The following is a 26856-nucleotide window of genomic DNA, read 5'->3' as shown; positions in this document are numbered from 1 at the left end:
TCCAGGTACATGGTAAAAAATTATTTGGTGCCGCCAGTTGAGGAACTTGATACTTGGAGTGGGGAGTGGTGGAATTTCTTCTTTTTCTACTAAATATCTTGAGTAAATGACATTATTTAGTATGAAATAAAATTATTTTCCCAAAGAAATGTTTAATTTGCTTAATATGTATTACATAAGAAAGCAGAAGATAATTAAGATAAGAAAAACTATATTCCAAATAACATTTAGTCAGGATCGAAATGTGTAGATATATGTAGCACAATAAAATGGAGAGATCCAGATATTCTATTTGCAACTGGGTTTGTTATTAACATTGTTATTCTTAGTGTAGATTTATGAATACAGAGTTAAAAAATTACTCTGAACCTTTAAAATTATCATACAACTGGTGATAGTTAATACAAATATATGAGTATCAAATTTGTTTCTGTAGTAGCAAGCTACTTTTAGTAGTAGCCCCTTCTTTAGGAAATTTGGTTTGCAAGTTTAACTAAAATTTAAATATACTTTGAAGTGATTAGTTTGGAATTTCCAGTTTTAACGTCTTTGGAAGAAGAGCAGCAGATACTTTTGTTATTACTCCTATACTGATGTAAAATGCCATTATTAATTGTAATTTCAAATAGCTATATCTTAAAAGGCAAAAACATCTTTATAAAATAGGCTAGTCAAGTTATCATGAATTACCCTTCTGACTGGAGATAAGTAATAGTTTTCTTACCACTGAATGTTTAAAGATACCAGTTTTTTCTTATTTCCTCCGAGGAGAAAAAGTTATGAACTGTTTCATTTTCCCCCTTATAAAGGTAATCTATGCTAACCATAAACAAAAATATAAAGAAGTAAAATGAAGAAAAGTCAGATCACTCTTACCATCCGTAATCAATCACTGTTAAGTGTGGATGAGTTTTGTTCCTGACATTTTTCTTTGTAAATAGGTCTATATGTATGCTGTTATGTACAGTTGTAGTTTGGAATAATTTTGTGTGTACAGTGTATAAAGAGATATATGTCTATATGTGTAATGTATTATAAGTACTTTCCGCTATTATTATTTCATCTTAGGTAATGAATTCCTTTTATGGATATATCAAAATGTATTTGATTGTTCCCCTATTCCTAGACATTTAATTTGTTTTCTTTTTTTTGTTTTGTTTTGTTTTGTTTGCCATTATATGTAAATCATAAAGATCTGTCCATACTTTTAAAAGCCAGTTCCTTTGGAGTGTGTCTCTGCCTCCTTTTGATTTACTTTCAGTAATATATAATCACTGAATTTGGGATCTTGAGATGATCTGCCAAAATGGAAAGAGACAGTCATTTGATACAATTTGAAACTTAGAATGTACTCAACTATATTTAGACTTAGGTAATAGTGCCTTTCCTGAAATATGAAAGATTATATATGTTACCTCCTATAATTTGTATGAAAAAAATCTAGGCATTCTACAGAATGTGATTTTTTTAGTCCATGGTTAAGTATTAATAAGTCATATTAATATATAGTCTTTGATTAGTTTGGAAATAATCAGGATACAATTTCTAGATTCTAGAGAGAAGGTTAGAGTTTGAAGGAAAGTTGTTGGAAGATGACAGAATCTTCTTTTTAAGGAACTTGGTTGAATGATTGATTTGGAGTGAAAACTAAGAATAATGTCTAGTAAATAATTAGTGTAGGTAGAAATAAAATTGAGGTAATATTGAAATAAGTAAAAAATTACATACTACATTCCTTCAATTATTATTTTGATACATAATTGTAAGTTATAAAATTACAAAGTGATGATTTTTAACATTTAATGACCATATATTGAGCATATATTGTCACTGGCTCTAAACACTTTAGGATGTTGATTTACTTATCCTTTTCATATATATGTAATAATTAAATACTATTTGTATCCTCATTTTATAAAAAAGGAATATTGGGCACAGAGCAGCTAAGTAGCTTGCCGCAAATCACACAATTAATATGTGGAAATGACCAGATTTGAACCTGCGTAGTCAGACTCCAAGATTCATACGTTTAGGGGCCTCCCCGGTGGCGCAGCGGTTGAGCGCTGGGTTGCGAAACTGCGCGCGGCCTCTGCGGCGCCGGTTCGATCCCCGGCTGCTCCCCGGCCACCAGAGGAGGGTCCCACATGGCGTGCAGACCTCTCCTGCCGCCCGCTGCTCCCCTCAGCAGTGTACTTCGGTCCTTCTGCCTGCTCTGCTCCCCGCTCTGGCTCTGGTGAATTCTCTCACCCTCCCGCGCTTCTGACTGTACCCAGTGCATGTATAAACAAAACAAACAAACAAACCAGCAAACAAATAAATAAAGCATGCCTCTATAAAAAAAAAAAAAAAAAGATTCATACGTTTAGCCACTTCCTTATAGTGGGTCTGTACTATGTTGATAAAGGGTTGTTTTATTAAAGACATACTCAATAGAAAAATTTTCCTACTGTCCTCTAAAAATTAGGGGTTTGCCTGCAACCTTGGTCTTTTATTAATTTCAGGCAAAGTATATAGCAGAAAATAAAATAGCTTCTTCTAATTGGCCTAAAATTGTAACATTAAAAAAAAAATCCTGCCTGCCAAAAATTATTCAGTACTTTCATCATTGTGGAATACCATGTTCATCTAGGGACAGTTCTTTAACAGCTAGTTCCCACAATCTTTTCTTAGTTTATTAGCACCTTTTAGTTGTTTTCATATACCATCTTGCTCTCATTCTCCTTTGCTGTACTTGTTGGATCCTATCTACTTGTAGAAGAGTGAACAGAATTGAGCTGGACTTTGGACAAGAGAAAAGTTAAATTAACTAGGTTTTTTAGGTAAAGGAGTTGGGGAGGCGTGGGTCTGGCAAGGCCTTTCCAAGGTGGGGGTGGGAGACATGTGACAGAGAGACATGAATGATAGACTTCTAGTCAAACATATAAAAATGCAGAAACTATTTAAAGGCTTTAATTCCCACAATCGTACTTTTTATAAAAAGTGCTCATGTATCGAGATTTAAACTGAGCATTTATGGATTTATTTAGAGCTTGAAATAAGTTTCCTGGGATTTTATTTGACTAAAAATGATAACTCTATAAGCACAGCTGCTATGCTTAAAAAAACAGAGTGGTATTTCTATCTTGACTTATGAATTTAAGAAAAACAGTATTTTTTGTCATGGAGCAGACATTTTAGAAATGTTTGTATAATAGTTCTTATGTTAGCGAATATAGTTCTGAAGATTAAATGATACTACAATGCAGTTAGCTTATAACTGCATTTTCCCTCTTTTCTCAGAAGTTGATCACCCATGAGAAGTTTGAAAGTGCATGTGAGGAACTGAATAATGCATTGCTTCGGGAACAGCAGGCGCAAATGCTGTTGAATGAACAGGCACAACAACTACAGGAGTTGAATTACAGGCTTGAATTGCATTCTACTGAGGAAGCTGACAAAAACCAAACTCTTGGAGAAGCCGTTAAGGTAAGAAAACATCCTCTGCCTAATTGTTTATTTCCTTTATGTGTGGATCTTTGAGAGAATCATGTGTGTCTTCTGAACAGAGAATAGAGCCCAAGGTATAAATTTTTTTCTTTAACAGTTTATAATGATGGAATGAAACATGGTTCTGGGGCCTCAACTCCAAGTGTGCGTTCATATGAATTGGAAATGTTCATATGAATTTTTATTTGTAGTTGAAAACTGAGTGGAGATAGGTCTAGTTATAATTTCTTCTTTTTTCTATTGTTTTTCCATTTTCTGTTTCTTCCTCTCTTTACTTAAAAAAATCCGATTTTATTTATTCTCTGGATGTTAATTCCATGTATCTTCTGGATTTTGAAAGGTTTTGTGTTTTGTTCTCTGATTCTTATGTAAGTGTATGTTTGAGGAGCAAGGGAAGTTTGTTTAGGAATAGTTGTTCTCCTGTCCTATATACGTGGCAAAGATATTTAGCAGGGTAAAGGGGCTATAATAAAATAGTTGTCATTTAGAAAATTTCATTAATGGATTTAGTACTATGTTGTGTTTTGGAAATGCTGGCTATAAATTAAAAATAGAATTCTAGCTTATGATTATACTTGGGAAATTTTCAGTAGTGAGGTTACACACACTGGAGTGCAACAACTTACAGGAAAATTGTTATGATATAGCATAACATGATATTGAGTATTGTACCTAATATAGTAAGCAACTCATACTATTCTGTCATACAAATAGTATGCATTTATTCTAATAGCTAAATACTAATGTTACTAATAAAATAGTCAGAATTTATTGAGAGCTTCTTATTTGCCAGGCACTATACTTTATAATTATAAATACTTTATAATTAATATTTTATGGTCAATACTATCATATAATTTCACACATAATATTTCATTATAATAGAATACTATAATATAATATAAAATTATATTTTTTAGGACATTTACAACATACTTAAATTTGTCAAAATATTTTTAAATAGTAAATATTATCAGCTAGCCAACAGAAAATTTTTGCCATTTGCATTCTCTCCCAAAATATGTGAGCGGGCCTCCCTGGTGGCACAAGGGGTTAAGCACAGTACTATGAAGCTATCTGCAGCCTCTATAGCATGAGTTCGATCCCCCAGCAGGCCAGGGAGCTGCCCACATGGCACAGCAGACCTCTCCTGCTTCGCCCGCTGCTCCCCTCAGCAGTGTATTTCAGTTAGTCTGCCTGTTCTGGTGAATCCTCTCACCCCTGCATCTCTGGCCTGTACCCCAGTATCTAAAATATATGAGAATGCAAATTTTTTCCCAGTCACACTATTACATTTAAAATATTTTTGCTAATTTAATCAATATATTACTATTACTTTAAGTTGTATTTTTTTTGGTTACTTGTCATATTAGTCATTGAAAAATGTTTGTATGCTTCATGTCCCTTAGTAGGTAATGTAATTAATCATGCTTTGAAAAAGCATGTAACTGTGTCATATTGGAGTCTTTTATTTCTGTAATAGCTTGTAGTTTATTTAGGTATAGTATCTTCCAGCAGATAAAAAGCTGTTCATATTAATTCCTTTAAAATGCCAGTTGCTTAAATATTGTTGTCAGGAGTGGAGAATTCTTTAATTACTATCTCTTAATTAGAACTAGCAGGTGGTAATGTGAAAATACTCTCTTGTGGGAGGCAACATGGTTCAGTGGAAAAGTACTGGTCTTGGAACAAGTATTCCCAAATTTAAATCCCAGTTCTGTTGCTTGAGCAAATTACTTAGCCTTTCTGAGCCTCAGTTTCCTCTTCTGCAAAAATAGAGTAATGATACTTAAGTTATTGAATTTTTATGTGAATTAATTAAGATATGACTTGACAAGCAAGTATATACTTGGTAAACATTCTTTTGTGTTTTTCATAATAGTAAAGTAAATCTATTTTTAAAATGTCCTTTGCATAACTTCTTTTTAAAAAAAAGGAGTTTTGCTTCCTGTTCTTTGTAAAAACAAAATAAGATCATGAACAGAAGAAATGGAGAACACAGAAAAAAAACAAGTTATTCATGACAATGAAACAACCACTGTTAACCTTTTGAGGTTTGCTTTTACTTATTTTGTTGTGTGTAATAGTTTTTATAAATGACACTTTGTACGTAATACTCAGAAGGACCTTCCTTTATAATATAGCTAGGTTTTGAATAAGATACTTCCTGTATTACTGCAGCATACTAGTGAATACTGGAAATCTCCAAGGACAAAAACCTAACAAACAACAACATTAACAAACCCAGTGAGAGGAAATCAAAATCAGCACTGTGAACAGATCCTCGGCTTACCCTGGAGGTAATAAAAAAGCTAGTGCAGGAAGTAAGAGAATAAACTGCAGTCTCCATCAGCATATAGAGCCTTGAATCTTAGATTCCCATGTTAAGGAATTGCCCAATAATCTGAATGGGATAACTCAGGCCAGTATTATCTAGACAGAAGCTAATGTAAATTTTTTTTTCTGAAAGAAGGCATGCCTGATTTAGTTCCTTCAGCAGGAGCTAATACTCAGAACCCCCATGTAATTGGCACATTGATAGACAGATATATTAATCTTATATTCAATCGCATTGTTAAATTCTCTTGGCAGTTCTAATACTTTTGTAATTTCTAGGGTTTTTTACATAGACATCACATTATTTGTTCTATAATAACAATTTGCAAACTCCTTAGCAAATCTTAACTCTTTAATTTTTTGTCACCTGCCTTACTGCACTGGCTGGGATATAAGCTTGAGAGGGAGTGGAGACAGGAGGCATCCCTATCTTGTTCCCAACCTTAAAGAGAATCTTTCTAACATTTCCCATTAAGAAGGAAGTTTGCTATAAATCTTAGTTGATAGTCCTTATTGGATTGAGGGAGTTATCTTCCTAGATTATGCATAATAAAATAAATCATGAATAGATTTTTAAATATTATCAAATACAGTTTTATGCTTCTATTAGATAATTATACATTTTTTTCTCTTAGTATGCTGATTATATCAGGAATTCACAAACTATGATGCAGGGTCTGTGTTTATATGACCTGTGAGTTAAAATAAAAAAGATTGGTTTTTACAAGGCAAAGTATCATAAAAAACAAAGAAAGAAACAAACAAGAATATGTGACAGAAACTGCATGTGGCACATAAAACCTAATGTATTTCCTTTCTAACGATTCCTGACCCCTGAGTTAGATCATTCAGTATTCTAATGCTAAGCCAACTTTGCATTTTTGAAATAAACCCAACTTGGTTGTGATGATTTTTGAAAATATAGTGCTGCATTCAGTTTTTTAATTTTCTCTTAGGACTTTAAAATCTCTGTTCTTAATTGTGATTGTCTTGTAATTTATCTCTCTTATACTGTCACTGTGATTTTTTTGGTATCAAGATTTTGCTAATGTGAAAGGAATTTCTTTATCACTTCAGTCACATAGAGTACAAACTATTTTTTTTAAAGATTTATTTATTTATTTATAAAAGCACTGGGTACAGTCAGAAGCATGGGAGGGTGAGAAAATTCACCGGAACCAGAGTGGGGAGCTGAACAGGCAGACTGAGGAAATACACTGCTGAGGATGGGCCTGGCAGGAAAGGTCTGCGCGACATGTGGGACCCTCACCGGCCGGCCAGGGATCGAACCGGTGCTGCAGAGGCTGCGGGCAGCTTTGCAGCCCAGCACTCAACCGCCGCGCCACCAGGGAGGCCCTGGAGTACAAACTAGATAAAACATAACAAGTGAATTGTGAAGCATAGAGGATAGCTTCATACAAAAATAGCAAAATGTTCAGATACTGGAAATAAAAGAATATCCAAAACCAACTGATGAGAGGACCTGTAGCCTAAATGGCACATTGGGGTGTGCAAGTCAAGCTGGAAGCTAGAGTTGATAATCACATCAGTAGGGAAATGAGGGCTGTAAGTCTGTGGACTAGAAAAGCTGGGAGTTAGGAAGGACTGCCCTTTTCTGAAATGGAACCTACAAAGATTCAAGTGAACCCACAAGCTACAAGGAATTTGATGTCTAATCTGGACAAAAAAAGTAGGAAAACAATCACTAAGAGATTGAAACCTCAGAATTCTTCCACATAAGGATGCAGAATCTTAGTTTATACTATCACATGTCCTAGGACTGTTCAGCTGAGACATTAACTTTAAAATGGCCCAACTCTTATAGACCCAGTGTGACCTTGTAGAAAGAAACTTGGGAATATTCAGTAGCTCAAAGAAATTAGAAAGTACTTTTTTGAAAAGTTCAATATTACAAACCATGCAAAGAAATGAATTGTCCACTAAATAAGAAAATTTGCACCTCAGGTGGTAGGAATGCTTGCGTGTTGAAATATATTTTAAAGATACTTAAAACAAGTGTTTTTAAATGTTTCAAGAAATAAGATGTGAATAGAAATCACAAGAAATGAAAACCTGTGATCATTAAAGACTAGGGGAAGTGGTTTGAAGAATTGTTGATAATGTGTTGGCTTTGGCACCCTACTTTGAACAAGGTATTATAAGAAAGAGACAAACTCAGGAAAGAATTATTTGGCTTGTGAGTATAACTAAAAGGAAAGAGAGAGAGAGAATCTAGAAATTTGGGGAGTATAAGGGCCTATTATGACTCAATCCCCATGACAAAGAATAAATCAGGTTTATGACTTTCTTATTCTAACTTGTTATCTCAGGTTACCTTAACGTAACCATCATTAAGTTCAAGTACACACACTGTACCTGCATGCAGACATGGGAAGCCATAGTGAGGGTAATCTCCAACAAAGAATCTTCTTGTATTGTCAGTGGAAGCAAACATGTTGTCTACCAACTTTTTGAGGCAGTTATGTTGCCAAGGAAACCATAAGTCTGGATTAACATAGCCACATATTCTTTAAACTTGAAACAAGCTTTAAATGATCTATCCATTTATCATGTTAATTGATACACAGAATTTTATACAGAAAATAAGGCATTGTTCAATTATTTATCTGCTGGTGGGCATTTGGTTTATTTCAAGTTTAAAAATATTATAGACTGGTAAAATGAGGGTGTATTCCTGACAGGGTCATAGTATCTGCTTCTGGTGCATACCTTAAACTCAATGATTTTTTTTTTAAATTGAATTTAGTCAAATAATAGAATCACTGTTTGCATTTGTATATAAAATGAAATAAGGCATGGTTAGGATAATTAAATTTTAGTATAGGGACCTATGATCTGTAGTTTCAATAAATGGAAGACTTTGGGAATGCCATGACCTCTTGGTACTTGTGGTATTCCTTTGGAAAGGGATAATTTTTCTAGTGTTATTGAATTCTGTCAGTTAAACAGAAATATTAACAAGCAGAGCATCTCAAATAGTCCATTGATTGCCCCAATTTTTTTGGTGTCTGTAGCGGGAATCCGCCAGGGACTTGGCACATCTAAAAATCAATTGCATTTTTCCACAGTGAATTGTTTTCTTCCTGTTAGCCTACCAGTTATAATTTGATGACATACTTCTTTGATTGAGTGTAAATTTGATATTTGAATAATCTGTTAAAAACAGAATAGATAGTAGTCCCGTAGACAATATGGTGAGGGGGGTTATAGGAGTAAATTAGACTCCTATAAATAAACAGCTAGAAAATGATAGTAATTTATGAATTCCTAGGAAACAATGGAAACACCATAGAATCTGAATAACAAAATGGCTTTTCTGAGATGACTTTGCTTTTATTAAAAGCATTCTTTTTATTTTGCTCTCCTTCTGCTATGTGTGACATTAACAAAGATCAAATCATTTAGGACTACAATGAAGCTGTATCTATAGTTGTATATTTTTTTCTGAGAAAAGTTAGACATCAACTTTATTTTTTATTTATTTGTTTTATTTATTTTCACAAAAAAAGATTTCAGTTTGTTAACCCTCTTGTGAAAAATTTGCACAGTGTAGAACCTTTACTCCTTGGCAACACTAACTTGGGTATTTGCAGTTCCTCTGACTTGCTCATTCTACTTTTGGATTCCACGTGCCATGTCTTGCAAGTCTTTGTTTGTGTCCATTTTTCTTCATGTAATCCAAGGAGTTGTAAATCATACCAAAGCTAGTTGTCTTGCTACCGCCCAAATGGGTTCTGATTCTAAATAAAAGATAGCATCTGAGGTATTTGTACATTTTAGCTGGTTTTTCCTACATCTTAATATAACAATGCATAAGATCTTCTGCAACTGTATTACAAACTCTTCAATTCTTAGAATCTTCACAATTTTGTTATTTTGTCTGTGAAAAAAACATTAGCATTACTGAAAGAGAATGGCATATAGTGAATAAAAAATGATTCAACATCATGTCTCCCAAATAGTTCCTTTGTTTAAATCTGATGCAGTTCTTATTTATAATGACCCTTTTCATCATCATTTTCTGTCATCTTCTTATTTCTGCTGTCTTGTCTTTCATCCCATCAAGCTGTAGCAGCATTACAGGGGCTCAAACATGTGTCATTCCTCATCTTGCAATTGCTTTTTTTTTTCCTTGCTCATGTCTCAATTTTAATAGAAGATGAGCTTTGTCCTCTATTATTTTCCATTCTCAAAATTGCATTATATTTAGATTATGAATAGGGTAGAAGAAATAAGGAGAAAAAAACTATGTTTTTCAAATTTCAAATGATTTCCAAAGTAATTTTGGAGTCATTGTAGTTGTGGCAAACGGTCACTTTATATGAATATTTACTGTCTTCTATTTAAAAACGTTCTCACTTTCATATTACTAATAAAATTATTTGCCATATTTTGAGGGTATAGAATGTGAATGTTCTAATTAAATCCCTTATTTACATAACATTGAATAAATAGCTAATTTTCTCCAGTAAACTTTTAGACAAAAGAACCCCCAAATTCATTTACTTTAAAAAATTTAGACATTTCTTAGTAGATAAACCCTGATTATAATAATAATTAACATCTATCATATAACCCATTTTCATAAAGTAGGATTATTAACGTCATTACTTAATTTAAGTCTTATCATTTTTTACTTTAATCCCATATATTTTTTTATCTACTTAATGACTTATACCGTTGAGACTTATAGGGTAGTCAATTATATTTCAAGGTCAGAGAAAAAAGAACTAAGAAAGCAACAGCTTTGAGGTCACTTTTTAAAAATAACAGTTTACAAGAGAAGATTCAAGTTAAATGCTGGAAGATTTATAAAATGTTATCCCTATTTTTGTTAGAATAAACTTTGGAAAAATATGGAATAATAAAAATACCTTTCCTGTTTAAACTTATCGCATAAATTCCTTTTGTTCAAGTGCCAGTTCTGATATGTAATTTTTTTCCAGGTGATTTTATTTTATTTTTTGCATTATATTATTTTCTTTCTTTTTATTATTATTATTTACATTATATTATTTTCTACTGAGGTAGCATTGGTTTACAGCACTGTATATGATTTTGGGGTATAAGTTCACCTTTCTTCAGATATATGTTATCACACTTTGTCCACCACCAAAGTACCCATGATCGTCTACTTTGGCCCTTTGGGTCCTCTTCCCCATTTGCTCCTCATTCCCCACTCTGTCCCTCTGGTAACTTCATTTCTACAGTCTAATTTCTAGGTTTTTTTCATTTAGTTTTTTTCTGTTCCCTTGTTTTTGTTTCTTTATATTCTGATACATAATTTAAAAATGTCCTTTTCCATGTCTGATGTGTCCTCAGTGAGAAGTAATTTGAGATTTTTATGCTTCTTAATTGATTAGTAACCTTTGGTTTGATCATAGCTTAAATAGTACTTTAAATATTTTGAATAATGCAATTCAAATTTGTATAATTTTTTACAAATATGATCTTTTTTTCTGATTAAATATGCTCACAGTAAGCAAAATTTGAAAACACAAAAATAAAGATAATGATATAATTCCATTATCATCTATGTATAGTGTTTTAAAATATTTTTTGCAAATAATACTGAAAGTATGAAAATAATACTGAAAGTTTGCTCACAGTAAGCAAAATTTGAAAACACAAAAATAAAGATAACTATATAATTCCATTATCATCTATGTATAGTGTTTTAAAATATTTTTTTGCAAATAGTACTGAAAGTATGCTATACTGATAGTCGCTGATTTATGATGATTTGACTTAATGATTTTTTTCTACTTTAGGGTAGTGCTTTTTCAACTATGTACTATGATCAGAACCCATATTGCCGCTCAATAAATATGATACAACATTCCATAAATATGAGACATTTAACATTTTATTATAAAAAAGATTTTGTTAGAGATTTTGTAAGGTAATGTAGTAAATGTGCTATTTAAGGTAGGTTAGCTAAACTATGATATTTAGTAGGTTAGCTGAATTAATTACGTTTTTACTTACAATGTTTCTAATTTACATTGGGGTTTATTGGGACAAAAACCCTATCATAATTTAAGGAAGATCTATATATAGTTTTGTATCCTGTTTTTTTGGGCAGAGTGTTATTGCTCCATTCACATCATTCAAGAATCTATTTGAATATAGACTGTTGGGAATGCAAAAATGGAAACAGAGAGACCAAATAGAGATGAACAGTATAAACTAGAACACATATGATGGTCACTTAGAATTGTGTAGGGGTAAAGTGTGGAAAGATTTTAGATATGTCTGCATTTTGAAGGTAAACATCCAGAATTTCTAATGGATTTGGTATAAAGTGTGAAAGAGGTGAATGCAGGATGATCCTCAGCGACTGGGTGAATGGGATTGGCGTTTATCGAGCAATTAACATTATTTAAAAAACCTTATTTTTAAATGAACCATATAATATTACAGTTTATAAATGTGCTGAAATGCATTTAACTACTTCCATGTTATTGGACATTCAAATTGTGTAGTTTTTGCTATTAAAACTAAGAAACATCTTATAATTGAGTCTGACTTCATAGCTGATTATATTCTTATTATAGATCTGAAGAAACAGATTTATTGGGTCAAAAGACATTGATACTTTAAAGTGAGAAAGTGTGTGTGTGTGTGTGTGTATGATTAAAATTGTGAATATTTTATTTTATTTTTTCAGATCTGGTGTTTACATTTGGTATATACAGCTGAAAGGGTGTGAGAACACTTGCTTGACTTCATTCTCATCTGCATTGGGTATCACTAGGTGTTATTAAAACATCAATAACAACAAATCAAAAGCCAAGAACCTTTGTCAGTCTGACAAATTAAGGGAAAGCATTTTGTTTTGTTTTGAATGGCGGATAATGGAATAGAAAATTTTTCCTAACAAAAAATTTTTTGTTCAAATAATTTTATGTGAGCTTACTATTTGTAATGTTTTAAAAATGATATTCTTACAAACATTCTCCAGTTAGTTTTAGAGCAGGCAATGAATAACTAATATTTATGGAGATATACTCTGTTTTAGGTATTTAATATTATTTTATTTAACAGTAATTTATTACAAGATAAGTATTATTTCTTATATTGTACAGATGGAAAAACATGAATAATTACCAAGAATTTGACAATATGCAGAATTTGAAGTTGCTTTAGATAGAACTTAAATCCATTTGTTAATAGTGCTTACTGGGCCCTTAATAACTTTAGTTAAAAGATGTTACTCTGTAAAGCGTTACTGTTGAAGAATTATAATATTAATTTGGCACAGCAGGAAATCTTCATATCTTATAGCTAAGAAAAATAAAATGCTCCATACTAAATTAAAAGAGAAAATTGATAAGTGCTATTTATTTTCTTAGAGTATCATAATAATGTTTTCATGACATATAACATTTATTTTCCTTTTGACAGATTCACTCTTAGGTTAGTTTTAGAGCAGACAATATTACTTCTAGACTTAAAAATGTGATTTTTCCTGCTACCTGTCATGTTGCCTACTTAGTGAAAACTCAACAGCAATAAATCTGATTTCTTCTTATCAGGCCACTTAATCATATTTTGAATTAGGCTACATAGTAGAGAAAAATTCTTTCCTGAGCTTTGCTAGAAAAAATTGTGCAATTTATTTTTAAAATTCTCATCTTATTAAATGAACTATGAAATATTGACTTCAGTTTTCAATCAACTTCATATCTATATGTTCACATATATTTATACCCAGAACACATTCATATGCACATATATACATACTATACAGTTACATATTTTAATAAGTAAATCACATGTATTTAATTATATGTTTATAATATGTGAATACAATATTATGATATAATTTTATATATCATCAAAGGTTTCTCCTGGCATGTTAATTTTATATGTAAATATATAACTACACATGATACATTAATTATATGTGTATGTAGGTATATATCTTGAAAGAAACCTAGTCTATGATTTATTTTGGGTGTGGTCTTTGTCATTTGCATATTTAGTCTTCTATTGGCTCTTTGCCCGTAGGTTGTTTCCAACAGTTAATGGTATACTGCCCCCAGGTGGTGGCAAGTACTTTGATTCACATGATCTTAAAACGGTTTGAATTTACAAAGCCTGTGCTTTTAGCTAAGATCTAGATTAGAATTACGAATTTCACAATTTTTTTTTGGTAATTGAACATTCCATTAAAATAGTTGAGCAGAGCAAAGCTGATGCAGGCATCCTACTTAATTTCTATCATGTAAATTCTTTTACGAAACAAACATCTGCTTATAGTTTGATATCTTTCTTACTAATTCTGTACTGTTGTCTATCCCTAGACTCATCATCACACTTTTATTAGAATGGTCCTTTTTAATTTGCTTTGATAGCCTCTATTGGTTAAACCATTTTCTGAACCCCAACATAGCTCACAGTACTGCTATGAGATAGGAATTACCTAGTTGGCTTTGAGACTTTAGCCAGTTAGCTGTTAGAGTGTTTTTGCTTGGATTTTCAGACTTAGATGGTGGTGATACATTTACTGTACTTAGAAAAGAAATATTAAAGAGATGGAAAAAAATAAAGGGATGGAAAGAATTTACTTTTCTCCTGCTTTGTCTCTCACAAATCTTCCTTTTCCTGGCGTAGAAGGAGGATAAAAAGAGAATCACCCCAGCTTTACTTTATTCTCCATGTATGACTGAATCTCAGATGAGAATACTTTTTTTTAGTTCACACTATTGAAAAGAGAACCTATGGATTTACCTTGTTCTTGCAGAATTCATATTGCCATAGTCTCCTGCCTTAAAAAATCATATAATGTATACCTGTAAGTACAGGCAAGGAACAGATGAGACCAAGCAGTGAGTCAGTAGATCAATTGTACTTGCTTTTTCAGAAAATATTTTTTGGATGTTATAGGCAGAGTGGGATGTGGCTATCATGCCTGTGGATTCTTATGAAGATTTTCAATCATGTTATCATATAACCACTATAGACTAAATGCTTTGTATATATTCTCTGTAGTTCTCACAATTACCTGGAAATATATAAAAAAGAAAATATAAATTATAAGTATGTTATGAATTAAACAGACTAGAATTACTAAATTTGCTTCAAGTCACATATTTGTAGGTTTTGGAGTCAGAATTTGAACTAGGATCTTCCCAACTTCATAGCCTACTCTATTTCTGGTACAGCATTTTCTCTCAAAGTTTGGAATGTTTTGGGCCTCCCCGGTGGCGCAGCGGTTGAGTGCTGGGTTGCGCTGGTTGCGAAGCTGCCTGCAGCCTCTGCAGCGCCAGTTTGATCCCTGGCTGCTCCCCGGCCACTGGAGGAGGGTCCCACATGGCACGCAGACCTCTCCTGCCGCCCGCTGCTCCTCTCAGCAGTGTACTTCGGTCCTTCTGCCTGTTCTGCTCCCCACTCTGGCTCTGGTGAATTCTCTCACCCTCCCGCGCTTCTGACTGTACCCAGTGCTTGTATAAATAAATAAATAAATCTTTAAAAAAAAAGTTTGGAATGTTTTATTTTATTTTATTGCAAAGAAAGAGAAACTGGCTAGTATGTCTAGATATGAAAATTGGAACAATTCTAGAATCTGCAGTTATTTAGCTTTTCAGTGCTCTCTTTTTCTTCAAGTGAGTCTTTGTAATTTAACCTTGAAGTTCAGTCAGTAATGGTGGCAAGATAGCACTAAGATGAGGTATATGCTAAGCCTCAGGAAGATTAACATTTTTACTTTATGAAATAATATTCAATAGTTGATTCAAAATTCAATCTCATTTCCTCCTGTTTTTAATTTTCTTCCATGTGGGCAGCTCTCTGGCTGGCTGGGGATCTAACTTATGCTGCAGAGGCTGCGGAGAGCTTCATAGTGCTGTGCCTAAACCCTGTGCCACCAGGGAGGCCCCAAATCCAAATTTTGTTTGGTTTTGTTTTATGAAATTCATTTTCTCCACTCCTTGTATGTAGATGTCTGTTTAAAGTGGGTTCTGTGTGGTTGGAGGATGGGGCGTGTGGGTGTGGTTGGTCATTCTAAGTGTAATCTTCCAAGTAATTTTTGCCTTCAGCACCATGACTTCCTCTTGCTTTGTTTTGTACCTTGTATTGTGTATTTTCATGTCTTGAACCTCTTATATGTTACAGAGCTTCACTCCTCTTTTCTGTACCTGTCTTCCATTTATCCTAAAGACCTAGGCTGATGTTTTCTCTGATGTGCCTCATTTGTCAGCTGTTTCTGCCTTTCATAAAGTAAATTTTCTCCTTCTTTATGGTCACATAGAAGAAGCTGGACTCTGAATACTACCATGTTGAGTTCTGTCTTAGCTTGAAGAATGCTAGAATGAGAGGACGGATTTTGCATGGCAAAGAGTAGCAAGCATTTTTTTGTGTGTGTGTGCTTAACTAAATTTGGCTCTCTGCTACATGTTTCATATATATTATCACATTAAATCTCTACAGAAACTTGTGATGTAGGCAGTATAATTTCCTTTTTTTCACAAGTGAGGAAAATAAAATCCAGAGATATTAGTAATTAACTAAGTTTTCTTAGAAAACAATTAAATAGGAGATTGTATTTTTAACCAAGTTTCCTTAGCTAGTAAATACTAAAGTATGAGTTTGTATTTAGATCTTCTGACTTGAAAATCCCTATTCTTCTATTATATCTGGTATGTGGATGGCACATGAGAAGAGTAGAAATAGATTTTTTACTTTTGAGGAATTAACAAAGACAGAAAGAAAAGATGACACCTGATAACCTAAAGGAAGATTATAGTCAAGTGAACTTTTAAGAAAATAGGAGTTTTTGTGAGTGAGACCATCCGGTATTTTTATTTTTCTTTCTGGCTTATTTCACTGAGCATGATCCCTTCCAGCTCCATCCATGTTGCTACAAATTGCATGAGTTTATCTTTTTTGATTGCTGAGCAATATTCCATTGTGCACATGTACCACATCTTGATCCAGTCATCTATTTTTGGGCATTTGGGTTGTTTCCATAGCTTAGCTATTGTAAATAGTGCTGCTATAAGCCTAAATAAGACATAGGAAAAAAGCTAATTATAATAAAGTAAAAATCAAAATCAACAAGCAACTATAAACCAGAAACACGCTACGGGGATGGGGGGTGAGAAGGAGGGATTGGGATCAAAATAAAGGGGGTGGGAATTGTATGGGGAATATAGCCAAGATAAAAATGCATACATTGTGCAAAAATGAAAAATGATGTAAACATATAAAATAAAAAAAAGAAATTAAAAAAAAGAAAGTAGGAATTTCTGAATTGAAAGCCATGATCCTAAAAAAAGCATAAAGATGTGAGACAATGAGAAGAAAGGAAGGGAGAGAGAGGGAAGAGAGGAAAGATCTGAAGATCTGAGACTAAATAAACAGAGAACCATGAAAGTTCGTTAACTACGTTTAAAGAATAGGGCATCTAAAACGCGTTTTGCTGGAAGTCTGCTCATCATGTGTTTTCTCTTTAATGAGAAGATTGCAGAATATACCATGGAGGACTTGCATGTTTATATTTGTTAAAACTATGTGTAAACTGTATTCAAGAACTATGTTAAAACTGTATGTCATAATGGTAGCAAATATCAAAGGAAGGTCACTACTGAATGAGTAAGATTGGGAAGCCTGTGGAGATTGTTAAGGACAATAAAATTTATCTGTGGGTGTGCTTGATCGTTCCATTTCTAGTCTCTGCAGAGCTTTGGTGTTTCTATAGACCTGTTGAGATGTCACTAAGTCAGTATTCCTCAAGCAGTGAAACAACCGAGAGTACCCAGAAAATTCCTGGTTGGAATGCTCCCTGGGTCAGTTTCTTATATTTTCATAAATGACTAAGGCATTAAATGAATATTTTATACTAAATATTCTTACAAGAAAGTGTCTTAATTTATAAATTGTTCTGAGAAAACAGGAAAACCCTACCATATCTAGATAACCTGTTGAGATTTACCTTAGCTCTAAATGTTTCAGATATGCTATTACCAAAGAGTACATGAACAGCCTCTATAGTATTATAATTCATGTATTCTTCCAGTGATAAAAGAAAGCAGGGATATTATTTTCTAGGTTCTGTATACTTCTGTTTGTTGCTTAATAGAAAGAAAGCATATTAAAAAAGGGATTTCCACCAAACCAAACAAATAAATCCCCAAACACCTGCCTGGCCTTTTCAGTTCATTCTAACAATAAAAAAAGATCATCATAATAGAAAGTTTTGACATAGAGAAGTACATATTCTCATTTAATGCAATTCTTTTTCTCATGTGGAAGCATACATCTAAAGTCTTTTGGTCAAAATGTCAGACTTTTTTTTCTCTGAAATACTGATTTTCTGCTTATTATTGGGAGTAAAAAGTGAGGCCATTGGCCATTGGAGACTGGAGGTCAATGAAGAGCCTATTCGTATTGTGCATATTTGAGTTCTACAGAGAGAGATTTCAAAGACTGTTTGAGAATTGTGGAGAATCTTAAGTGTTTAGAAATTAAACATGGAGACCATTGAAGAATTTCTTTAAAGTTGAGCGATTCATTATATTATAAATGAATTCCTTGTAGCCACTTAGCCATTTTTGCTTCCCCCCCTCTTTTCTTAAGGTCATATCTTAATTTTTATGATCACAAAACTGTACCTTACAAGTACTTTTAAAAATGTTAGCAACTTCAAAGATCACATGAAAATGAAACTAAAAGTTTGATCATGTGAAAGAAGACAGCTACACTAGGAATATTTTTAGTGTCTAAGAATTAAAACCACACTTGATACTTTCTTAATCTTCTATTTCTATTAACTTATGAAACTTGGAGCTGAAGGCTTAATGGTATTATTTCTACATTGTAATTATACTAATAAACATCTTTGTCCATGACCTTGGAATTTATAGTGCAGTAGGAAAGATTTATTGACTTATGCTTTGGAAGAAAAATGGGATTATTGCATAAGTAGATTGTGTGTTAAGCACCTGTACTTGCATATCATTTCTTCCAGGTTTGAGCTGTAACTTGTCTTTAGGTTTTCTTTCAGAAATAACGGGGGTTCTTGTTAAATCCAGATTCCTGAGAGATCTTTCTTATATTATTGAGTTAACTACAAAGTAACTACTTTACCTTGAAATGTGCAAAAGGAATCAATAGGCCTACAAAACTGCCTTTAAAAAAATGTTTGAAATCATATTTTTCCTGGTAGCCTGAATATCAATGTGTATGACTTTTCTGAGTTTCTTTCTTTCTTTGGTTTTGTTGCAATATTAAAGTCCCTCATAGAAGCTATTTGAGTACTTTGGTTTTGATTTCTTTTTTGTCCCCTGCCCTAGCCTTCTACTTGTCTTACTTTTGCAAATGTAATACTACTTACAAGGAGTTTTCCTTAGGATGTCTTTACTTTTCATCTAAATCAACTTTTTCCCCATAATCTTCATTTATTTTCACTAAAGTTTAAGTCTGTAAAGATTTTATTTTTTTTAATTTTTGGTTGTAAAATGTCATACAAGGGCCAGATCAATCAACTGAGCATTCACAAGTTTATTCCACTTTTTAGGGATATACAGGTAAAATGTCTTTCTCCTCTAATATGACCTTATTCTGCTGTGGCTGATATTTGATACCTTGGGACTCCATTGTTAAATGAAGTTACATTTTTGTCTGAAATTTACATTCAGAGTTTTCAAGTATATATGAAAATCAGAGTTTTCAAGTATATATAAGCTACTTGGAATTTTATAAATGATAATTATTTACATTATGCCACATAAAATATATAATGACTGAAGTTCATTTTTGCCATTGTTAAATGAGTCTATAGTTTCTTTGAAGAATTTCCTTTGAGGTTAATTGCATTGAAAATATGCAAAAAATATTTTATGTAACATACATGTACAATTTTGTAATTTTTAAAAAATTTTTTAAAAAGATTTATTTATTTATACAAGTGCTGGGTACAGTCAGAAGCGCAGGAGGGTGAGAGAATTCACCTGAGCCAGAGCGGGGAACAGAACAGGCAGACCGATGAAGCACACTGCTGAGGGGAGCAGCAGGGGTGGCAGGAGAGGTCTGTGGCGCCATGTGGGACCCTCGCCCCGTGGCCTGGGATGGAACCAGCGCTGCAGAGGCTGCGGGCAGCTTCGCAGCCCAGCTCTCAACCGCTGCACCACCAAGGGAGGCCCCAATTTTGTAATCTTATGACTTATATTTGCTTAGTGATTTGTCTTATTATTAACTGTAGAATAGTTAATCTTAACAAACGTCCAATGTGGACAGTAGCTTCAGGGACCTTGTGAATTTTGTTAGCATTTGTCGTCCTATCAGTGCAGTTGTTTCCCCAGCACTTTGCTAAGTAATTTGCAGGAAATACCTCACTTGATCTTTAAAATAATGTATTTTTAAATTTTACTGTTATTGAAGTACCATTATTTTACATCCTTGCTAGTGAAAACATAATTTCTGAGATATAAATTGCTATCCATAATTTGCAGATGATGAAACCAAAATTTAACATGCTCCAGGTTGGAAAGCTAGTATTGGTAGAACAAAGAGCTGAACCCAGAAATGTTTATTGATGATAATAGAACTTTGTCAGAGAAATTATTTCATTGAATGCACTACAAAACTTACCCGAAATATATAGATTAATTCCAAATAGCCCATAGTTAACTAAGAAAATACTTTTATTTGTTGTTTCATTGGGCCCATTTTAGAATTAGTAAACAGTGCATTATAACTGAAAGGGCTAATCAAAATTTAGTTACTCTCTGTTTTTAGTTCTCATTAACCTGAAGTTTAGTGGTAGCTTTTTTTCAAAAATGCTTAATTTGGCTGTGATCAATTATTGTAACCAGCTTCAGAATATTACATTTATAGTGGAATGAGTATACATTTAAATGTCTCAGGCTTTGGAGGCAATTGTCTAATTGTATATTTATATTTTTGACATGATTAGGTGACAATGTTTAATTCATTTTAGAGATACTTTTACCCTATGTAGGGCTATGTATTCTAAATCACTTTATCATTCCATTTATGGGAAACATTTGATTTACATGCTCCATTAGTATCTGGAAGTTTAATACCATTTCACAGTTACAGCACTAATTTAACATGCTATTTCAGAAAACAACAGTGTTTACTAATCTTAACAAATTGCCTTCCATATTAGTATTTTCACAATTAAAGGATTACCTAATGGATGTGAATTTGTAGTGTTTTGATATAAGCAAGTGTTATTTTCTGTTTTAATCAGAAAAATATGTGGGGTAATATTAATCTCTGTAAAATTGGAATTTGTGGAGTATAAAGGGTAAAGCATATTTATCAGTCTTGTCTTCTGATGGCAAAATTCTGGTCAAATTCTAAAATGTGGTTGGGGAGGTATAGGAATTATTGTTAAAGTGCCAACCAGGAACATCACTATGATAGATGAAACATCTTTATAGTGTTTTTTTTTTTTATTTCAAGGGTAAAGTCAGAGTATTAAAGGAGACCAAAATCATCAAGAGTGCTTCTGTGTTGGAAATAGAATTCATCTGTTTTTCTGATCTAGGTCCTGTGACATAGAACAGACGTAGAGTCCTTGTGGAATACAGAAAATCATTTGTCTATAAAGAATGTGGATTTAGGAGTTCTGTGTTGTGCCATGGCTGAAAATCTTGAAAAGAGGCAACTTTAATTGTGGAGGAGTTTGACAAAATCCCCTGAATCAGATAGATATGTATTAGGATGTGACTATTAGCTTAAGAAATATTAAGACTCTTACTGTTTATTCTTTGGGAGGGAAACAAATCATTGAAATTTTCTTTCCCAAGGAATTGGATAAATGATAGTGATTAAATTGAAGTGTAATCATATATGCATTTTAAAATATGGTATTATATTTTGCAGTGTTGTAGTATCTTTTTTTTATTTGGACATATATACTGACCTTATAAAGAAGTTAGTGAATGCAGTTTATTTTTAAGAAAGGAAATAAAAAGAACAAGGATTTGCTTAGACATGTTTTTTCTTCATAAATTTTTTATATGCAAAATATTAAATTAAAATATGCATATAGAAAGTATACCTTAGGGAAGACTTTGAAAAATGTTTTTATGAAATATATCTAACCAGATAAATTTATTTTAATAAGTAGTGTCCACAGTCAATTTTTATATAAGATAGTGGATATACTTTCACCATATTTTATACTGATTAAAAATCAAACTACTGCTGTGATTTTTTAATATTTAATTAAATTAATTACTTCTACCCATGATTCATATTAAATTAGATTAGACACTGATTTTCTAAAGTATGATTTCATAGCTGTATAAATTCTAGAGTGAATTGCCATAGGTGGGAATAGAACCATGTTAGTATATCCTGTGTAGTGGATATGGCTATACAAATGATCCCAAAAGTTCAGAGCCTTTATAACAGCAAGTGTCTTCTCACACAGTATGCATTGTCATCATTGATGAGCTGTGTTTCTCTTCCTAGGGTTCTTCACTCTGAATAAGACTGACAAAGCAGTCCCTGTCTCGAATATTGTTGGTCTGGGTGAAGATGTCTATCTAGGGCATTGCTGATATTGTGTTGGCTCGGAAATGACATTATTTAACTTCTGCCCACATATCATTGGCCGAAGAATGTAACTTGGGCTTTCCTGAGTAGAACAGGGAATATATAATCCTCTTCCTAATTACATGATTGAGCAGGACGGGAGAGTATACTTTACGCTCAGAGAGGTGGAACAAATACAGTTCGCTACAGTAATTTTGATTCTACTTTGTAAAATACAGAGAAGATGAAGAATCTGTTTTCTAGATAACGGTATTGACTAAATTTGGTGTAACTTACATTTTAACATCTGTAGCTCTTTTCTCTAATCTGTTTACAAGGGTTGAAAACAGCCAAATGTATAGTTGGCATTTTTCTCTCAGAGTTTTTCTTAGTATAAGAGAAAAAAGATTGTTCAGTGTATTAGGCTGTTTTTCTTTAGATAAACCTGAGTGTTCTAGACTATATAGACTCAGTTAACCAAATTCCATAAAGCATTTTCTAGGCTCCAGAAGCCATATGCCTGACATTTTAAGGAGTCACCACTAGATGGAGATCTCGTTCATTTAGAAGGATAGAAGAACTGATGTAGGTTTTTCTTCAGGTGAATGGGTTGGTTATAAAGATCAGAAATGTAAACCACACTGATTTTATGGGAAGTTCATTGAAATCAAAGTGGCCCTATTTATTGTATATATGTATGTGTATACCTATACACACACGCCTCTTCACACAGGAAACTTCCACTTAAAGAAAAGCTATGTTTTGCTATAGCAACTTGCTTCCCTAGGATATATATAGTTCAATTGTTACTACTTTTGCAAAGACACAAGTCATCCTGAACAGTTTCTCAGGATGCACTGAAGTTGGGTATATTTCTCTGCTTTTTCCTAATATTTTGTTTGAATTTACTGACTTGTTGAAATTGTGCTTGTTTTAGAGATGAGCTTTCATTCTTTAACAACCTCTTTATTTATCAGTCTCTTTTTCTATAATTAACAGGCAGGGAGGGGATTAAACTTATATATTTCACCCAGATATATTAAAAAATTCACTTTCATGCTTCATTTGCCATGCAATGGGAAAGCTGTTATCAACTCTGGTAGTCATTTCAAAACATTACTTAATGGTTATTGCAAGTGGAAACTTTGTTTTCACCCTTTCCCTTCAAAATAACTTGTACCTCTAAATAGTATGCACTGTTGTAAGCTACCTTTACCTCAAATTACAATAAAAATAACATCACACAATAACAAATTGTTATTGGTAAAATGTAAAAAAAAAATCTTATATTGGATCAAATAGTGTAATTCTCCTTAAAAAACAATCACTAGGTTCAACTGTTAATCCTCTTTTTGGTGCACCTGAAATAAGATATTCTTTTCATCGTACATACACTGTGCTGTGACTCAGAATTTATGGCTCTCTATCATGACATTCAAATAATTTGTAGGATTTCATATAGTTATTAGTAGAAATATAGGATCCATGGCTAGGATGGTGCATTTATATAAAATAAATATTTAATATACACTCTCTGCTTTGGTAATGCATTTGATATAATACTCTTCAGTATACTAAGAAAAACTGTTATAAGCCAGTTCTTTTTAAAATCATTTTTAATCTAGTATATCAATGAATATTTACACTCAAAGGTGAAATCTTATTATGTCTTCATTAGAGTCCAGCTGAAGGTGTCAATGAGCTGCTACAATATGGCCAGCACAATCTCTTGTATTTATTCTAATTTGGCACTTACAGTTCATATATGTGATCCCTGAGACAGAGATGAGAGAAAGCTGCTCCCAGACTGAGAGTCCTTCAGCTGCTACCCATTGCTTTCTGTGACAGTGGTTGGCAAGTCCTTAGCCATAGAACCCTTCCTTGAATACAATCTTATACAAAAGCTCACAGAAAATATTAAAACAAATTCATACTGAAAGAAGGATATAGGGGGTCAGGAATCTATTATTAATTCAAGTGTTCCTTCTAGGATTTATTAATACAACTATGGAATACTGTATAAAAATCATTGGAAAGCCCAGTTTTCTGACTATGCCTGGCCTATATGTACCTTTCTCAAAAGCACCTTATCCTCTGCTCATATCATACCTCTTACATTTCTCTGAACATGCTATTTCATTCTGCTGAGAATGTTCTTCATAGTACTGAACACCTAGCTTTGATGCCAGCTGCTTTTTAAACCTCTTCTCCTTTCTACATTTCCAACAGTAGTAAATTCTTATTAATTTACTTACTTATTTACTTACTTAGATGGCAGACTTACTGGTTTTTTTTTTTAAAGATTTATTTATTAATTTATTTATATAAGCACTGGGTACAGTCAGAAGCGCGGGAGGGTGAGAGAATCCACCAGAGCCAGAGTGGGGAGCAGAGCAGGCAGAAGGACCGAAGTACACTGCTGAGGGGAGCAGCGGGCGGCAGGAGAGGTCTGCACGCCATGTGGGACCCTCCTCTGGTGGCCGGGGATCAGCCGGGGATGGAACTGGCGCTGCAGAGGCTGCGGGCAGCTTCGCAACCCAGCGCTCAACCGCTGCGCCACCGGGGAGGCCCAGACTTACTGGTTTTGAACTCTGGCTCTGTGTAATCTTATGTAGGTTACGTGAACTCTGTGCCTCAGTTTCCTCATTTGAAAAATGAGATTAATAGTATTACCTCATAGCGCTGTTAGGAAGGCTAATTGTGTTTATGTTTGACAAAGTTATTACTGATAATACTGTTATTAGTATTATTTGTCGCTTTGGCATTGGTAAGTATAAAATAAATATGTTAATAAACAAATAGATACAGTAGATGTAATCCCATTTTGAGGTTAGGTGTTAGAATCAGCAGGTAAGGCAAAAAGCTTTAAATATTCAAAAATATCTGTGAGGATCCCTTAGGAAAATATAACAGCGAATATTTCACATCAGTAGTGATTTCATTTTTTTACCTAACTTTTCAGTCTACCCAACTGAGTGCACTGTATTTGTTTCTATTCCTTTAAAAACATCCCTTTTGGAGGGCCAAATTGGAGATGAGATACTCTAAACAAACCCCAAACAGCCACATTTTCTTCCATGTTGGACTATATTGCCATTTCTTGGAAGAGGATACATTCAAGTGCCAAGTTGAATGAAACTGCATTTTTGTACAGAAGATAACGCTTTTACCTCCTCACTAGACTGTGTGCAGCATCAGAGAAATGTGGGAAGTGCGGGCAGTCAGGTGAGAGGGCAGGCTTCCTCATAGCTGGTGCTTGCTTTGTTTGTCACCTGTTACAGGCTTGCTGCAGAAATGTTCATGACCGGGAGTGACACCAGCACCACTGATTTTGACTGTTTGGATCACTCTTCAGATTTCCTTCTTTCCCCTCTCTCCTCTCCTTTATCCCTTTCAGAGTAATTATAATGGAATTCTTGTAAGTGAAATGCAACTCTGCTTTCATATGAAATCAACAAATTTCAGTACTAATTACCAGTTCCTCTTTTACTATAACATTCTAAAACAGTCTCCATAATGTCAGTTATTTAAGGGTGGCATTTTTGGATTTAATTGGGCAGAAAGATGACTTTTTACATAGTAACTTAGATCTCCTTAACAGAAGAATTTAGCTACAAGTGCTGATATTTAGATAGAGCTTGATATACTGTTGTGATAGCATGCGGATCCTGTAATAAATATTTAAAAAGTTGAGATTATACCAGGCAGCCAAATTTCAAGATCTGTAGGGAAAGTTCAGTGCTATTGTTGTTGACTTATAAAGGAAAGCGACACAGAGAACTCCATTGCTTTTTGAAAGGTTAAAAAAAAAAAAAGCAGCAGTTCAGTGTGTTCTTGAGCAGTAATAAAATTCTTTACTGCACTGGTGTGCTATAAAACTAATCTTTCTTTGTAAATATTTATTTTTTAGTTCACTGGTGCATTTGATAAATGATGACAGTGATCCTCCTTTGACACAGGGAACCTTAAATAGTGCGTGCTTTGGTTTTTGGTGTTGAAAGTGTAGCATATTAACTGTAAAGTTCCGGAGTTAATTTCAATAAAAGGAGAAAGCATCAATTTAAATTTTAAATATTTAAATAGTTTACTGATGTTACTGAGAATTTGATAAATAGGTGAAGTATTGGTTTTACGTGTCCGTGGGGATTAACCATTTTGTGGATTTTATGGAGAATCTGGAGAGACAGTTGCTAATACTGTGGTGATAAAAATAAGGGTGTGAATTCAGAAGGATTTGGGCTCACTTTTTGGCGTAAACCCATTTAGTAGTAGTTGGGAAAGTTATTGCCCTTATTCCTAGTTTTCTTGCGTATGAAACGTTCTGATAGCTACCTGACTGAACTAGGAAGAATCAAATGAGTTCATGAAATTATTATAAAATGCTTAGATGATGATGATGATGATGATATAGTTCAGTTGTCACTCAAGCTATTTTTCCCCAGTCCCTCAGGACTTGGGGGAAATTACATTATAAAAGCAAACATTTATTGAATAGTT

General features: G+C 33.3%; 1 protein-coding gene across 3 annotated transcripts in view; it reads left to right on the top strand.

Moving 5' to 3' along the window:
- The window catches only part of CCDC171 (coiled-coil domain containing 171), a gene marked incomplete at both ends in the record, with an annotated part of 235424 nt that overhangs the window by 115031 nt on the left and 93537 nt on the right, over positions 1–26856 (top strand). For all 3 annotated transcript variants that reach the window (XM_084237472.1, XM_084237471.1, XM_084237473.1), the window contains one exon: positions 3280–3465. In XM_084237472.1, coding sequence (XP_084093598.1) covers positions 3280–3465 — 186 coding nt within the window. The remainder of the gene's footprint in view (positions 1–3279; positions 3466–26856) is intronic.

The sequence above is a fragment of the Talpa europaea genome (genome assembly GCF_964194135.1).
Source record: "Talpa europaea genome assembly, chromosome: 7".
Classification (NCBI taxonomy): Eukaryota; Metazoa; Chordata; class Mammalia; order Eulipotyphla; family Talpidae; genus Talpa; species Talpa europaea.
The sequence above is the reverse complement of the archived record's forward strand: the minus strand, read 5'-3'. Positions and strand labels throughout refer to the sequence as shown.